This window comes from Python bivittatus, unplaced genomic scaffold, assembly GCF_059951505.1.
Source record: "Python bivittatus isolate LINGU-HERP-01145 unplaced genomic scaffold, Pbiv_v1 ctg000060_np1212, whole genome shotgun sequence".
Classification (NCBI taxonomy): domain Eukaryota; kingdom Metazoa; phylum Chordata; class Lepidosauria; order Squamata; family Pythonidae; genus Python; species Python bivittatus.
In genome coordinates this window covers 11616144-11633837 of record NW_028277044.1, presented here as the reverse complement: position 1 = coordinate 11633837, position 17694 = coordinate 11616144, and the positions used below count along the sequence as shown (strand labels likewise).

At 36.5% G+C, this 17694-nt stretch overlaps 1 protein-coding gene across 1 annotated transcript in view; it reads left to right on the top strand.

Moving 5' to 3' along the window:
- IPO5 (importin 5) overlaps positions 1 to 17694 on the top strand; it is a 40690-nt gene that overhangs the window by 8625 nt on the left and 14371 nt on the right. The window contains exons 5-21 of the mRNA XM_007421298.4: positions 217 to 313; positions 731 to 835; positions 1908 to 2030; positions 2122 to 2242; positions 4526 to 4613; positions 5867 to 5973; positions 7127 to 7251; positions 7337 to 7426; positions 7506 to 7679; positions 7779 to 7997; positions 8223 to 8306; positions 9822 to 9954; positions 10037 to 10158; positions 10565 to 10661; positions 11186 to 11358; positions 14991 to 15102; positions 15911 to 15966. Coding sequence (XP_007421360.1) covers positions 217 to 313; positions 731 to 835; positions 1908 to 2030; positions 2122 to 2242; positions 4526 to 4613; positions 5867 to 5973; positions 7127 to 7251; positions 7337 to 7426; positions 7506 to 7679; positions 7779 to 7997; positions 8223 to 8306; positions 9822 to 9954; positions 10037 to 10158; positions 10565 to 10661; positions 11186 to 11358; positions 14991 to 15102; positions 15911 to 15966 — 2026 coding nt within the window. The remainder of the gene's footprint in view (positions 1 to 216; positions 314 to 730; positions 836 to 1907; positions 2031 to 2121; positions 2243 to 4525; positions 4614 to 5866; positions 5974 to 7126; positions 7252 to 7336; positions 7427 to 7505; positions 7680 to 7778; positions 7998 to 8222; positions 8307 to 9821; positions 9955 to 10036; positions 10159 to 10564; positions 10662 to 11185; positions 11359 to 14990; positions 15103 to 15910; positions 15967 to 17694) is intronic.

Here is a 17694-nt window from a genome sequence, read left to right as displayed (position 1 = left end):
AATGAAACAAAACAGTGGTGATGGACTTATTCTCTTGCATTTCCATACAGAATAGTGCACAATTTTGTTTAGATGGGCACTGAAAATCACTTAGATTGCTTGTGCTATTGTCGGGTCTTCCTCAGTGGGATAAGTAATGACAAAGAAGCATCCACAAGTGGATTTTTGGTGTATTCTAATAATTCAATAAATATATTTATTTTATTGTCTGCTTAGGAACTTTCCTGGTATTTTTGGAAATCAACAGCAGCATTATTTAGAGGTCATCAAACGAATGTTGGTGCAGTGTATGCAGGATCAGGAGAATCCAACGGTAATTCAATATTTATTTAATTTTGTTTTTTATTTTAATGCTGTTACAAAAATATCTCTCTTGTTCAAGGCACTTAAGGTTCTACCTTGTTCCCCATTCTATTTAGTAATCTACATGAAATAACTCTACTTTGAGATTATTTTAGATAAATGCTTCTATGGAATTGTGATTTGTTCTTCATAGAGCTGATTTTTAAAGAGATTATTAATTCAGAATGCTGACCGTTGACTGAGACAAATTAATCTCATAAACAGCAGTGTTTTTCTTGCCAAATCAGCAGAAATCTGGGTGCTGTAAATGTGCTTGACTAAAGTCCCTTGTTGACTCTCATTGGATTTGGACATTTATCTGTATTCCCCTCCCCTCTTTGCCTAAGTATGCCATCATCCTAATACTGATGTTTGGTTTTTTTCCTAGATCAGGACACTGTCTGCTAGGGCTGCAGCTGCATTTGTTCTTGCTAATGAGCAAAATCTTCCGCTGCTTAAACATTTTGCGGACTTGCTTCCTGGAATTTTGCAGGTAAAATCTCAGAAAATTATCTGAAGATTGTACGGACACTTGGTGACTAAGATGCTTATGATGTTGCTGCTATTTATGTCAATAATACATGCAGTTCTGATGTATCTGTTAGTACAGTGGGTGTCACTCGGAATAATGGGGTAATTGTTTTTAAATGTAAAATATTGTACTACAGCACATACAGTAAGTGCAACTTGATTAAACCTTAATACATGGGAGCTTATGCAAGAGCAACTACTATATTCAAATCCTGCAAGGAATAAAGTTTGAGAAATCAGTTATTTTTATCGAGATTTATATAGTTTTAGATTTTAAAATCTAAACCTTAAAAGTTACTTCTAACTCTGCATAACACAATATGCAATACAAAAATAGTATTCGTATAATAGAGAATCATCAGAAGCTAAAAGATACATAAATTCTTTTAAAACTTGTAATCAGACACGATAATTTAAAGTGTCTGAGAATAGAAAATTAAAAGCATGAACTGTGTTGATAAGTAGCATGAAACATCAAGCACAGATACACTGCTTATTCTGTTACTAGTAACAGTTCCCAAGTTTGCATAAAGCCACAAATTGTCTTTCTATTCTCTCAGATACACAGAAATGTGAAATGATTGAAATCTGTTACCACATATACAACACTACAACTTACCAGAAAAAAATACCTGAAATTCTAAGCAAAACTAAAAACTCCGGTTTTTTGAGAATATATTTGTCTTAAATTTACACAGATGCAGTGTGGTATCTGTAGCTTTAACTACATAATTCTGAAAAACGAGAGCATGGTTAAAATAGTTTATGGTTTCTCCAAAAAACTAATCATATGCAACAAGAAAAAAATACAGAAGGACAATCACATCAGATGAGTTATAGAAGAGGTGAACATTAATAGGCCTCTCTTGGTTGAGCATGTGCTAAAATTATATTGCCTGTACTAAGGTGAACTTTTGAGTTCTGACACTCAAATGCCTTTGTTGTAGAATCTTGCAAAATGTTAAGTGGTTTCCTCTTAATGCTTCTAAGTGCAAATTACAAGGGAAAATATGTTAATTACTGTTTTTCTTTAGGCAGTAAATGACTCGTGTTATCAAAATGATGATTCGGTCCTAAAGTCTCTTGTAGAGATTGCAGATACAGTTCCAAAATATTTACGTCCACATTTAGAACCTACATTGCAACTGAGTTTGAAAGTAAGTTTGTATTTTATCACTTCATTTTGAAATTTTTGTTAGAACTCTGGCTTTGGTTTTAGTGTTTTCCTGAAATACTTTTCAATTTCAGTTATGTGCAGACACAAGTCTCAGTAATATGCAACGTCAGCTGGCCCTTGAAGTAATAGTTACATTATCAGAAACTGCTGCTGCTATGCTGAGAAGGCATATCAACATTGTTGCACAAGCTAGTAAGTAAGCCATTTTGGTTATTTTAGTCAAATTTAAACTATAGAAAATACTTAGAGATTTTTTTTTTTTTAAAAAACTTGCTTTGGATTTAAAAAGCCAAAATCCTGATGGTCAAGTATGTATCAACCATTTACTAAAACAGCTAAAAAGTACCAATTCAGCTTTTTTCAGAAGATTCCAACTGTATAGCAGAACAACCAGCTCCTCAAGGCAAATTATACCTAGAGCACCCTTGAAGAGAAAACTGACAGTTCAGTGCTTTTTAATTAATTAAGAGGAATCCAAAAACTGATGAATGGCTGATGTTGCCAAGTAGTATCCAATAGCATACATACAAGAAAACTGATATGTAATAGTGATGTACAAATTATAATCACATCTTAATTGCACCCAGGACCACCAGCACCCCAGAAATTCCTGTGGGCACCTGTAATGACAGTCAAGGCTTTTAAAAGTTACTTACTGCATACTTCTGATCTTTACTACTACTTTATCTATGCAGAGGTTAATTCTGTTCATAGTTTAATGTTAAAGCTAAGTTTTCATCTGCTGTTTAAAGCTAGCCAAAATCAGACATACAATAGATTACAGTGCTGAAGCAGAAAGAAGCATAAAATGTACATTGAATAGGAATATGTAAGCCACATTTCTTCTAAACAGGAAGTATCAGTATTCTTCACATCCTTTCTGTAATTTTGCATAAACCATATCTTTGTGGATGCAGTAATAAAATCAAGGGTTAATGGCTAGAACAGTTATGATAACTAATAGGCTTAAATGCCAAAATCAATTAAAATCCTCAGAGAACTGAAACATTTTTATATTAAAAATCACGATGGTTTAAGCCTGATTCGGGCTTGGTTACGTTACTGCTGATTTTAAACCTTTTTTTAAAAAAAATACTGATGTTTGGGCAATATCTAGGAGTTATTAAAATATGTGGGTTCTACATAGAAGATTCTTAAAGACCAGGTTACATTACCTGCAAATTAATAATAGAAGTAAAAATGATTAAGTATGAAATATAGTATTAGTAATTGCCTATTTAATCCCACTCAGTGCAAATACCACTCAGTCTATTGAAGCAAACTCTATATGTGAGTTTGGAATGGTTAGCATGCTTGGGATAGAGACATTGCAACCTAATCATAATGGATTTTTCCTTCTTTCTGTAAATTATTTTATAGACTTCTCTCTTGCTGCTTTCTAGAGTATTCTGAAAGCAGCATTTCTATTTAGATTATAATGATCATGTGGTGTCCAAACAGGCCCTTCCTGGTTTTAATTGGTTTCCTTTCTTGTTTATGAGCTGTTTGCAATGTATCTTTTATCTGACTTTCTGGAAATCTGTACAGTTCAAGGAATTGGTGCATATCCAGAAACCTAGTGTTTGTTTCTGCAGAATTTTTGTCACGTATTTACTGTTTTTGCTATTCTTTGTTGCTTCTTTCATCCAGAACTTTCAATATCCTTTTATTTTTTCAACATACGTCTCTTTTTAGCTCTATAACTTTAGGTGAGAAGCCAAATATGTTTCTTCTAGCCTACCCTTCTATCCTATTCTCTTCTCATAATATAAGTTACAAAAAAGATAAAGGGAAATGGATGAAAGATCATTTTGGATTAGTAGCAAAGCAGTATTTATACAGACTCACACAAATCCTGTATACGAAACATATTCATGACTTAGGCAATCGATTAATAGTTTTAATTAAAGAACAAAAACAAGTAATTACTTTATAAAATTCTGACAACATTTGAGACAACATTAGCTTTAAACAACTTCAAACAGCAGCTCCTAGCTAACACATTTTAGCTGAATCTTTTAGTCAGCCAATTTCAGCAAAGCTCTTCAGCAACTGCAAATATATATAGAGAGAGTGCCAATACAAATGATAAGACAATAAAATTCTCAAGTGCTTGAGACCAAGCCATTTAAAATACCCACACTTTGCCTCAGGTTCAGAACAAATGCTATGTATTTTGTTCTGAGGATGGGATAAAATCAGTATGTCTTGTTCCAAGGTCTGGAAAAATGTTGGGAACATGTATGTTTTATTCCAAATTCAAAGTACTCAGAACATATTGCATATCCTTATTTTACCTTACTTAGTTAAAATTCCTCCAAATATCAAACTGATCAGCAGTTTTTCACAAATTGTGTGGGTACATAACGCAGTAAGTGGAAATACCACATTTCTTTTTCGTATTGTTAGAAGCTACGTTAGCATCCAATGCACTGTTGGAAGATTTGTTAATATGCACTGTTACATTTGTTTTAGTCCCTCAGATGTTAGCGATGATGGTTGATCTAGAAGAAGATGAAGATTGGGCAAATTCTGATGAATTAGAAGATGATGACTTTGACAGGTAAAGATGCATATTTTAGAAATTAAGCTAAGGATGTTTTATCCTCTCCGAGATTCTCTTGCACTTCAATCTGTCTTGACATTAAATTCATGTCAAAGCCTAGCCCTACAGGTATGGGCCCACCATCACTTTGAACTGGTTAAGGATTGATAGCATGAGTGGGCACATTTTCCTTCTCATTAAAAAGACATAGTTAAGAAATTCTATTGAGAGTAACAGTTGTCTGTATAGAAAAGTATAAAGTGAATCAAAAGTGAAAGAAGCTTCTTCATAGGAAGAAAAGATACCAGTGTCCAATTTGGTACAAAGAGGAATCCACACAAAGAAGGAATCTACCCTAAAACTCAAGGATCACATGACCAGTTCTTTGTTGTATGACATTCTTAAAGTTTCTTTCTCCTAGTTCACTCCAAGGTTCCTGATCACAGTTCCTTTATTGCAAATTAAATATCTTTATTACAGTCTTTGACCAGTCTTATTCCTTTATTGCATTTAAAAGCTGTTAGTTGTGAAATTGTATGGCAGTAGGTTGGCAATTTTGTAATTGAAGGTTTTTCAAAATAACTTTGACCATGGTTTTATGTTGCAGTAGTTGCTGAATTGGGGAACGTAAATTATATTCTGCACAATATATACTGTAGGAGACAAAGCCCAGAAACAGAATGCTGAATTGCAGTTGTGGGAGAGGAGAGACAGAGAGTGAACAATTAGATGGCTTCATCTCTGTGGGTAGAATGAGGCAAGAATTCCTGCCAGGGAACAAATGGATTTGCCATAGGGCATGAAGTACCATAGTGATTTAAAAAGAAAATGCAAGGTTTCCTGAAGTTCATAACAATCCAAAGAGTCAAAAGCTAAATCAGATGAGATCTCAGGAACAGATAATATGAAGAGATTAATCAGTATGGAGCTGATCCCAAAGTGGTGCAAAACAGTGGTATGAAAGTCCTCTCTGTCATAACAGGAATGCAGTTGGATACAACTCTTTATATCAGCTCCAGGAAAGCAGCAGCAGATAAGATGTATTCATTATAGCGTGTAAGATCCTCTGTAGGCTTAAGAAAATGGAAAGGCTAAACCCAAAATATTTGCAGTGTGTTTTGATTTTAATGTATCTGTAAAAAGTTTGTACTTGAAGCTCTTTTTACATTAAGCAGTGTTTTCTTTGAAACGAAAGATTAAGGAATAGGAATATCAGTTGCTGTCCTAAATATTGCCCTTACTCATTTTTTTCAAACTTTTGCAAATTTTAGCAATGCTGTTGCTGGTGAGAGTGCACTGGATAGAATGGCATGTGGCCTTGGTGGAAAACTTGTCTTGCCTATGATTAAGGAGCATATTATGCAAATGCTTCAGAATCGTAAGTAATTTTATTTTGGATTTTGAGCTGCTGGTTAAATGGTTTAGGAGCTGAGCAGTTAAAATGGGTTTAAATGAATTTACAACCAAGTAAGCCATGCATGAGAACCAGTTTGGTCTGGAGGTTAAGGCTCCAGCCTAGAAACCAGGAGGCCATGAGTTCTAGTCCCGCCTTAGGCACAAAGCCAGCTGGGTAACCTTGGGCCAGTTATTCACTCTTAGCCGTAGGAAGAAGGCAAGGGCAAACCACGTCTGAAAATCTTGCCAAGAAAACTGCAGAGACCACCAGAACAACAAGCAGTCACCAGAAGTCAACATTGACTTGAAAGCACAAAAATATATGTAAATAAATTGCAATAATCCCAGTCAGATCCCAGTAGAGCTACAGGAAGCATTAGGGTCATTACAAGTTAGGACCATTTTAAATTGTTATAATGTCCAACAGTTATTTGACTTAACTACTTACAGGTTTTTACCTAGTTTTATATTTTATATTTTGTAATTCTATGCTAATAATTTTTATTTTATTATATTTTGCTCCTTCTGTTTTGGAAAGATTATTAAGTTATTTGTCTTATGCTGGTCTGCAACCAAAATAAAAGTTAACAACAATAATATAAATAAATATAATCCATGCATGGGTGAAGTGGGTTCATAAGCCCTGTGATAGCCAGAAACTGCTGAGGGATTCTCAGGTTAGCACACGCTGGATTTTAGTAGTGACCATTTTAGGAAATGTCTCTTGTCTGATTCACCAGCCGCAACAGATTTTTTCTTCTGTGTTTGGCAGTCTTTGAAAACAGAATGTTAAAACAGATTCTTCCTACTTTATCATGTTCAGAGCATTACTTCCATCCAGTGATAAGGACAGCTTATGCATATTTTCAAGAAATTGGCATATAGATCATTGATCACATATCATGAAGATTCCTTCAGTGAAATAGGCAACTGTGGCCACACTCTGCACTTCCCTGAGCCAGTTTTATCTGATCGCCAACTGAGGTGCAAGTGAGGAGAGTATAACCATTCTTCTGGAGTCTGGAATGGAAGAGAACTAGCTTGAACAGATTCATGTTCTGAATAAAAATATATTCTTAGCTTCCATATGATTTTTTTCTGACTATTAATTCTTCCATTCCATATCTTCCATACAGCTGACTGGAAGTGCAGGCATGCTGGCTTGATGGCTCTGTCAGCTATTGGTGAAGGCTGTCACCAACAAATGGAGGGGATTTTGAATGAAATAGTTAACTTGGTATTGCTTTTCCTTCAAGATCCAGTAAGTTGAATGCAGTTTGCCTACTCAAAATGTCTATTTCAATGTTTTATTTTATGATATTACTAATTAAATATAAATATTTCAGCATCCAAGAGTAAGATATGCAGCCTGTAATGCAATTGGTCAAATGGCTACAGACTTTGCACCAAGCTTCCAGAAAAAATTCCACGAGAAGGCAAGTAGAAGGCTTTGTGGTGTATATTAACAAAGTTTCTTTTGGGATCTTTCTCTCATGATCGCCATCTTTGTTGTAGGTTATTGCAGCTCTTCTGCAGACCATGGAAGACCAAGGTAACCAACGTGTTCAGGCTCACGCAGCTGCTGCTCTGATCAACTTTACTGAAGACTGTCCAAAATCGCTGCTTATTCCATATTTAGATAACTTAGTGAAGCACCTTCATTCCACTATGGTATTAAAGCTACAGGAGGTAAGGACATTTTAAGATGATGGAATCAAGTTACATTTAATTTAGTGTTTCAGCAAGACTTCAATTTTTAAAAAAATATTTGCTGTTTTTTTTCCACAGTTGATAGAAAAAGGAACCAAACTTGTTTTGGAACAAGTTGTTACATCCATTGCATCAGTTGCTGATACAGCAGAAGAAAAGTTTGTTCCATACTATGATTTATTTATGCCTTCTCTTAAACACATAGTTGAAAATGCTGTGCAGAAGGAACTTAGACTCTTAAGAGGCAAAACTATAGAATGTATCAGCTTAATTGGCCTTGCAGTAGGCAAAGAGAAGGTAGGTATCAATTTAATTCTGTACTATCTTCAACTTGGTAATTACATTGAGTTGCTTCTGTGTTTTTAAACTGAAACCATTGATTCCTGATTTTTAGCTTTAGCTTTGATGCTTTAGTAATTTCAATATTTTTAAGCTTATGCTCTTTAATACATTATTATAAGGATACTATGTGTCTGTTTAACAACTGTCACAGGTTGATTTGGATTGTTTCTTTCTTTCTAGTTTATGCAGGATGCATCTGATGTGATGCAACTCTTGCTGAAAACACAAACTGACTTTAATGACTTGGAAGATGATGATCCTCAGGTATGTCACATAGCAGATCTTGCTTTGGTCCAAGTTTCTATAACTATATATATTTGGAATAGAATTTCTGAATGAGATTATAATAATCTGATTTACCACATTTTAGTTACTTCAAGATTTTGCAGTACATGTATGGTACAAATCTACATTTTCCCAAGTGACAGTACAGTTTTAGTTGACATACTGCAGTAGGGATAAGGAAAAAGTTTTAGCTACCAAGCTACCTAAGAGCTCGCTAAGCATAATCATGATAGGACTGAAAAGTTTGAAGCTTTTCTTCAAGTACACTCAACATCTTCCAGGCTTTTGTAACTTCTGCAATCTCAAATTATTTTTAGTTTGCACTTCTCACCTATACAGGTATCCTCGGTTAACTGCACTTGTTCAGCAGCCGTTTGAAGTTGCAGCAGTACTGAACAAGTAGTATTAAAGCTGGTCCTTGAAGTTCCGACCATCACAGCACCCCATAGTCATGTGATCACGATCCAGGCACTTGGCAACTGGCTCACATTTCTGACAATGGCAGCATCCAGTCATCACGTGATCACTTTTTGCGACCTCCCCTGCTGGCTTTCCACAAGCAAAGTGAATGGGGAAGCTGGCAGGTTGCAAGTTGTTCCCACCACTTTTTCTCCCAAGGAGCCCCTACGGAGTACGAGATCCCAGGGATCTCATACTCCATAGTGTACTTGCAGCACAGCATCCCTTCCCCAGCCCGCACACACCCAGTGCAGCACTCCCCCCCTCCACCACACTCCATAGTACTCACTCACCCTCTGGCCTGCTTGCCAGCTGCCCAGGACTTGTAACTTCCACTGGCTTCCCCATTCACTTTGCTTGTGGGAAGCCAGGAGGAAGTCACAAGTCACAGTCGCATGAGGTCCTTGCTTAACGACCTGCGATTTTTGCTTAACGTCAGCAGTGGGGGCTGCCAGTATTGCCATTGCTAAGTGATGTGGTCACATGATGTTGCACTTTACGACTGCATCACTTAGCAACAGCATTTCCGTTCCCAATTATCATTAAGGACACTATAAATATGCAGGAAACACCTTCGCATCCAGAAATTATTGTACAAAAATGCTAAATTAGATAAAGTCTAATTGTATGGATATTTTTTAGCAAAGTACTATTGAAATGCTTATGGAAATTGTTCTGTAATTGAGACTTCATGTTGCATAGTGACTAAAACTGACCTATGGAAATTTCTTTTTCTCTCCTCATTTTTGCCATGAATTTGTTAGTCTTAGCCCAACTAATTTTGGGAGGACACTAATATTTTCTAAGGCTCTTGTAAAGACTAGAACATGGTATTTTTGTGAGGTATTTCAGAGTGTTCAAAGTACTACACAAATCTGTATAATTTCCTTAGTTTTAGTGATTGTAGTATGTAGCATGAGAGTTAACTTTTAAAATAGGCTTGTTGGGGGTTGGTTTTTACACAGTCCAGGCTGTAATATAGCATTATAGTCATTATTCTTGAAGAAAATGAAACCAAGTGTTATTAATTTACAGATCTCATATATGATTTCTGCATGGGCTAGAATGTGCAAGATTCTTGGAAAGGAATTCCAGCAATATCTTCCTGTTGTTATGGGTCCTTTGATGAAAACTGCATCAATTAAACCTGAAGTGGCCCTCCTTGACAGTAAGTTCTAACATTTCAATCTTTTTTTTAGTTAGTAAGGAATGGTACAACTCTACTAAAATTAACCTTTTTTTCTCATTAGCTCAAGATATGGAAAATATGAGTGATGATGATGGCTGGGAATTTGTAAATCTAGGAGATCAGCAGAGTTTTGGTATTAAGACTGCAGGTCTTGAGGAAAAAGCAACTGCATGCCAGATGTTGGTGGGTACTATTTTAATTACATGTTTTAAATAAGAATCTGCCTTCCCTCTGATGTTTGGGAATGTCTCTCCTTGAAGTTGAGGAATTGAAAGCAGGATTGAACTCTTTTAAGAGAAGTTGTTGAAACACGCAATAATCTTGAGAAATGTGATCTGTTACATCACTGTTAGCAAGAAAAAATATTTTTCTATAAAGAAAAGATGTTCTTTCACTATTCATTTACAGCTTTGCAATTTTCTTTTAAATGTATAGTATATCTATTCGTGGTCAAATAGTATTTCACAATTTATGAAAATACATTTGTTTGTCTAGCTTATTGCTTTTAACTCTACCATTTTCTTTTAAGTATAGTTGTCTATTCATGATCCAGCTTCCTTTGCTGAAGTAATTTATGTTTGGATTTTAGGTTTGTTATGCCAAAGAATTGAAGGAAGGATTTGTGGAGTACACTGAACAAGTTGTGAAGCTAATGGTTCCTTTGCTGAAGTTCTACTTCCATGATGATATCTTTTTTTAAGTCTGTTTCATTTTCCATGATAGTCCTATGAAATGTTAATGTTACAGATTTTAGATTCTATTATCAAATACTTTGCTGCCATTCTATAAGAAGCTTTTTAGAAGAGGTGCAAATTATCTTGCAGCAGAATAGCTTATTCAGGAAAACCATAATATTCCATCTTTCTTATATGTTCAAGTAAATCCTTTTGTTGCAAACCCAGATCAGCTATGCAATTCCCATTTTATGGCACACTTTTAAAATGTAATATGAGACCTAAAATAGACTTAACATAATTTTGGTTTTTGGTTTTTTCTTAAGAAAAGTGCCCTCAATTTTACTGGATTTAAATCTGGCTTAGTTAAGCAAAATTTAAATGTAACAGTTATAGTGTGCTTCATCCTTAATTGTGATTTAATATCTAATACTAGGGAGCTGAACTAGAAAAATGGGATGGTGCATTGATCACATTTTCTGACAGAATCTTTATGGTGCTAGAAAAATGTAATAATTTCCCTTAATGAATTTAACGTGTTCGTGTGGCAGCTGCAGAATCAATGCCTTTACTTCTGGAATGCGCAAGAGTTCGTGGTCCAGACTATCTCACCCAGATGTGGCATTTTATGTGTGATGCTCTTATCAAGGCCATAGGAACAGAGCCTGACTCAGATGTTCTATCAGAAATAATGCATTCTTTTGCCAAGGTAAGTTTTTAGTTCATATGTGGTAGCTTTTTGCTTCTGTTAATAGCTGATCTCCTAGAATAGTAAGTGGAAATAAAGTAGCATATAAATAATTATTCATAGTAATTTAGCTAATGTTTATTGGCTTAAATTTCCTATCCTGTTATTCGATGTACAGAATTTTAATCTTCCAACTCCCAGAATGGTTTTGCATTTTACACTCTTTTGTGGCATCACAGTGGTTAAGTGCAGTGCTTCACTGAGCTTGACTTGAAGAAAACTTTTTTTACCACTTCATTTCCTGATTTTTAAGGAGGGGCTGCATTATTGGAGTCACCTCTTTTAATGAGCTCTGACTCTGTCCAACATAATTTGGTATGGCACAACACAGATTTATGTTATGACTCAAAATAGCTTTTCTACTGAAGATAGCCTCCCTTTTCATCATCATCAGGATATTTTTGTTTTGTTTTCTCATCCACCAAGTATGTTAAAAATAGCATTCTGTTTTTTTAACTAGCTGTTGAACATTGCCTTGTATGTGGAACAGCCATCATTAAAAGTTTCCATTTTATGAAGGTGATTTTCCTTTTCCACCCAATTTTTTTTTTTAAAAGGATGACCTCATTAATTATTGTCTCATACCAGTTGCTGACGTTACCTCCTAACAATTCAGTTAAAGGACATTCATCCAGTATAGTATCAGCATCTATGACTTTTTTTACATATCGTAATATATGCCTATTGATAAAGGACAAAAAAGGCAGGGACCTAACAGAAGCAGAAGAGATTAAGAAGAGGTGGCAAGAATACACAGAAGAACTATACAAGAAAGATCTTAATGTCCCTGATGTCCACGCTGGTGTGATCACTGACCTTGAGCCAGACATCCTAGAGAGTGAAGTCAAGTGGGCCTTAGGAAGCATTGCTAACAACAAAGCTAGTGGAGATGACAGTATTCCAGCTGAGTTATTTAAAATACTAAAAGACGATGGTGTTAAAGTGCTGCACTCAATATGCCAGCAAGTTTGGAAAACGCAACAGTGGCCACGGGATTGGAAAAGGTCAGTTTATGTTCCAATTCCACAGAAGGGCAATGCCAAAGAATGCTCAAACTATCGCACAATTGCACTCATTTCACATGCTAGCAAGGTTATGCTCAAAATCCTACAAGCTAGGCTTCAGCAATACATGAACCGAGAACTACCGGATGTACAAGCTGGGTTTCGAAGAGGCAGAGGAACTAGGGATCAAATCGCCAACATTCGCTGGATCATGGAGAAAGCACGAGAGTTCCAGAAAAACATCTACTTCTGCTTCATTGACTATGCAAAAGCCTTTGATTGTGTGGATCCCAACAAACTGTGGCAAATTCTTAAAGAGATGGGAGTACCAGACCACCTTACCTGTCTCCTGAGAAATCTGTATGCAGGCCAAGAAGCAACAGTTAGAACCAGTCATGGAACAACCGATTGGTTCAAAATAGGGAAAGGTGTACGACAAGGCTGTATACTGTCACCCTGCTTATTTAACCTATATGCAGAGTACATCATGAGAAATGCCAGGCTGGAAGAATCACAAGCCGGAATTAAGATTGCAGGGAGAATCATCAACAACCTCAGATATGCAGACGATACCACCCTAATGGCAGAAAGTGAAGAAGAACTAAAGAGCCTCTTGATGAGGGTGAAGGAGGAGAGTGCGAAAGCTGGCTTGAAACTCAACATTAAAAAAACTAAGATCATGGCATCTGGACCCATCAATTCCTGGCAAATAGAAGGGGTAGAAATGGAAGCAGTAACAGACTTCATTTATTTGGGCTCCAAGATCACCGCAGACGGAGACTGCAGCCATGAAATTAAAAGACGCTTGCTCCTTGGGAGGAAAGCTATGGCAAGCCTAGATAGCATATTAAAAAGCAGAGACGTCACCTTGCCGACAAAGATCCGCATAGTCAAAGCTATGGTTTTTCCAGTCGTAATGTATGGCTGTGAGCGCTGGACCATAAAGAAGGCGGAGCGCCGAAGAATTGATGCCTTTGAACTGTGGTGCTGGAGAAGACTCTTGAGAGTCCCCTGGACTGCTAGGAGGTCAAACCAGTCAATCTTAAAGGAAATCAACCCTGATTGCTCATTGGAAGGATCGATAATGAAGCTCAAGCTCAGATACTTTGGTCACCTAATGCGAAGAGAGGACTCTTTGGAAAAGACCCTGATGCTGGGAAAGATTGAAGGCAAAAGGAGAAGAGGACGGCAGAGGATGAGATGGTTAGATAGCATCACTGAAGCAATGAGCATGAAACTGAGCAAACTCAGGGAGGCAGTGAAGGACAGGAAGGCCTGGCGCAATATGATTCATGGGGTCACGAAGAGTCGGACATGACTTAACGACTAAACAACAACAACAACAACAATATATGCCTGGGCAGATGCTGTATTTGATTGTCAGTAGTATGTGCAGTCCTGTTCTAACCATCTATTATATCCCTATCAGTTGTCCATTATTATTATTATTGTTATATTTTTGTCCCTCTATATCTATCTATCTATCTATCTATCTATCTATCTATCTATCTATCTATCTATCTATATCTATCGGTCAACTCAAGGCGCCAAACATACCTAATACCTCTTCCTCCTGTTTTCCCCACAACAACCACACTATGAGGTGAGTTGGGCTGAGAGAAAACAACTGGCCTAAAGTCACCCAACTGACTTTCATGCCTAAGGGAGGCCTAGAACTTACAGTCCCCTGATTTCTAGGCCAGCACCATAACCACTACACCAATCTGGCAATTATATGAATGATATGCAAAGAAATCAGGGGTTATATGAAATTATCTGTACTTTCATATAATTCACATTCCATCCCTGCTAGAGGCGTTTTTCCCCACTGCAATGCAGTTAGGCAGTTATGACAGTTTTGAGCAGGATGCACAGGAGGTATATATTCATCCATAGCTGTAAAGACAGAGGCAGGTTCCTACCAAAAATCTCAGATATAGAACATTCCAAAAATATATATATGAATGCATAGATTGCCTCTTGAAGAGCCATGGTTATAAATAAGCAATGTGTCCAAATTTTTCCTCTCCCACACCTCACTCCATTAGAACTTCTGTTTGCTGTTGAATCTGAATGCCACTTAACAAAAAGGCAGATTTCTAATTTTGTCCCCTTACATGTAAAGAAAGGGAGGAAGAAAACATGAAGTAACTGTTGTTTCCTGATCTTCCAGTTCTTGAATATAGTCTTCATCTTGGGATTTTTACATGTAGACAGGACAGTATTTATCAGTGGAAAGTACTAGATCTGTGCATATAATTCTACTCCAGACGATGTGATCAGTAGTTCTATGTGTATTCATTTGAAAAGGGGCAAATAATTCCTTACTTAATCAGAGCCTGTGTTCTTCTATTACTGAAAACATGGTTCACATATGAGGGAAGCTACTTTCTTTTTGATTATTTAATTTTTTACCACCCAGTAATAGAAGTTCTCTGTGTGGTATACAAAAAAATAGCTCAATCTTGCAAGATCAAACTGACTTTTTATAGTACTTACTGTAGTTATGTGAGATGCAGGAAATTACAGTTGTGGAAATAGTCACTGTTAAATATGTTTTCAAATTAACGGTGAATGTTATTTCTTTAGTGTATTGAAGTAATGGGAGATGGCTGCCTAAACAATGAACATTTTGAAGAACTTGGAGGAATATTGAAAGGAAAATTAGAAGAGCACTTTAAGAATCAAGAACTAAGACAAGGTAAATAGATTAAAATTGTTTGATATCAGATAAATACAAATCTCAGGGCAAGAGTTCTAAAACTTAAATAGATATTTATCCTATCGAATTCCAGTGTTTCTCTACAAGAAACAGGGAACTTAAAATACCAAATACTCAAAACAATATGATAGATCACACCCAAGATTAAAATACCAGTCTGTGGACAATTCAGAAGTTCTGAACACATTTTGAAATTCTCAGTCCTAATTTATCTCAACACTTCACAAAAAAAATAGGAATAAATGCAAGATACCGTTCCTCCTTGCTTACACTAGAGCTAAGCAGAAAGTGATTATTAATTAACCCATAGCTTTGTGACTTTCAGTAGAACATCAAGGTATTCTGATACACTTTTAAAAATTTCTTTCCCTGGCACCCTTCTGTTATAATAATGTAATGAAGAAAATTTATGAGTAGGTTATTAAGTTTGGGGGAGCATATTTCAGTTTTAGTACTCAAAATAACTTTTTGGACATTTCTATTTCCTGATTTTATACCTATATATTATCTTCCCTGTCTATCCTTGAACCAAACTAGTTTCAAAAGTTGAGGAGGTCCTACAAATCTGAACCTACCGCTTGTAGATTTACCCAGGATAGCTGCCAAACAATATCTAACTTGTCCAAAACTGTCTCTCCAACTTTTTTTTTTTTTACAGAAACTCCCCTATTCCTTAGGTCTACCAAATAATTCCCCTCTGCTCCTTTTGTTCACCTTTCTTACAGCGAGCCTGAATATTTATGAAAAACAGCTATGCTAATACATTAACAATTTACTTTTTAATTAGTGAAAAGGCAAGATGAAGACTATGATGAACAAGTTGAGGAGTCCTTGCAAGATGAAGTAAGGCTCTTATTATTTGTTCATGTTGAAAATATAATTGTTGAAATATATAATTTCATATTATATACTTGAAAATATGTTGGTTTGAAAAAGTTACACAACTTTCTAATGCTTTGCTCATGTATTGTGTTTCTGCGAAAATTCCTTCATGCTGTTGAAACCAGTGCATATGTCAGTAGTGTCAGCTGTTCAGCAAAAAAGGAAAAGATTGTCCGGATTCTCTCAGATGTAATTCAAAATGTTCATCTCAAGCTCCAAAGTAGATGAATTTATCATCACTTTTTTCCACATATTGAATGCTCTTATTAACTCAGTCAAGCTTCAGATAGATTCTTCACTTCAGCAAAGCTTCAGATACAGCAACCCATTGAAGCTTCTTTGTTCAGAAGTGTGGTTCCCTCATTTCTCACAGTGAAGCAAAGGAAACATGTTGTTTCATTTTATTCTGCTTCTGAATAGCCAAGCTCACACTACAGTAGAAGAGTTTCTTTGGCAAGTGTTTTGCACCAGTCACCTTCTCCTGAGAAGTGATTGACAGAGTCCAGCAGACGAGAAAAGGTCCTTCCATGTCACTTAATTATCCCAGCCTCTGGCCAGCTGGTGCATCATGGAGAGAGTGCGGGGGTGTGCAAAGACATGTCATAATGGAAGAAGGCAAATGGCACAATAGTAAAAGGTCTTTCAAGAGCACTTTTCCTTTAGCAGTCTCCAGAATGCTTTAGCCTGGGCAGCTTCAGAAAATGCTACAAGATTGCCTGCAGTGTGCACTGAAGAAGCCCTCTTGGCTGAGTACCTTCAGTGAACTCGGGGGGCCATTCCAGAGCTGCTTGGCTTGGAAGCATTTCTGTCAGCATTGTGGGAGAAAGCTGAGAAGAGTCTTCAGCAAGCATTGACACAAAGCTCCTGGAAGCCACCTGAATCACTTCATCAAAGTGAATTGGGTGGTTGCTTTGCTTCAGCAAAGCAAATAGAGTCACTTCCACAGCCTAATCATTCTGTTGAAATGAATCTTAAATCACTTTTTACAGGCTTCATTATTATTCCCGTTGTTCTTAGAGGCCCAGTCCTGAGGAACTGAGTCATGTGAAACCTAAAATTTCATTTGTTAGGAAAAATTATACTTTCCTCTAGGGAATGTCATACGGTCCAATATAGTGGGAGATGCCATTTCAATAGTATCTGGAATGTCACAGATTATTCACCCTTGCTTTAGCTTATGCAGAGTTAGTGTGGCTGCCATATTCACATGAGAAAAATAATTTGTGTGCAGAGCAGCAGTACGTGAAATATACAGCATATAGGGCCCTACTTGGGCAAATCAATGAAAAAAATGTTGATAGAAAAATTTTGGTGCGATCTCCACTATCACCACTGTGCTGCTCTAACTTCTAATAAAAGTATAGATAATCCAAATAGCACTTTACTAGTTGAAGAGATCTTATTTTCCAAATTCCAAACAAATTTATAATAGGATGATGAATAGGAAGCAGGCAATGAGGAATTTCTCATTCTCAAGCATTATGTTGGGGTAACCAATGGGAATGACAATGAGTAGTTTGAGAGCCCTTTCTGTCCTTGACTTCTGCATCCCACGGACCAGTTAACCCAATAACCACACAGGCCTTTTGGCAACAGGAATACAAACAATTTAACTCTCCACCTTCTACCAAGCTACAGTCAGAACAGAAGTAGAACAGAAGAAATTGCTACTATTTCTTTTATACCCTG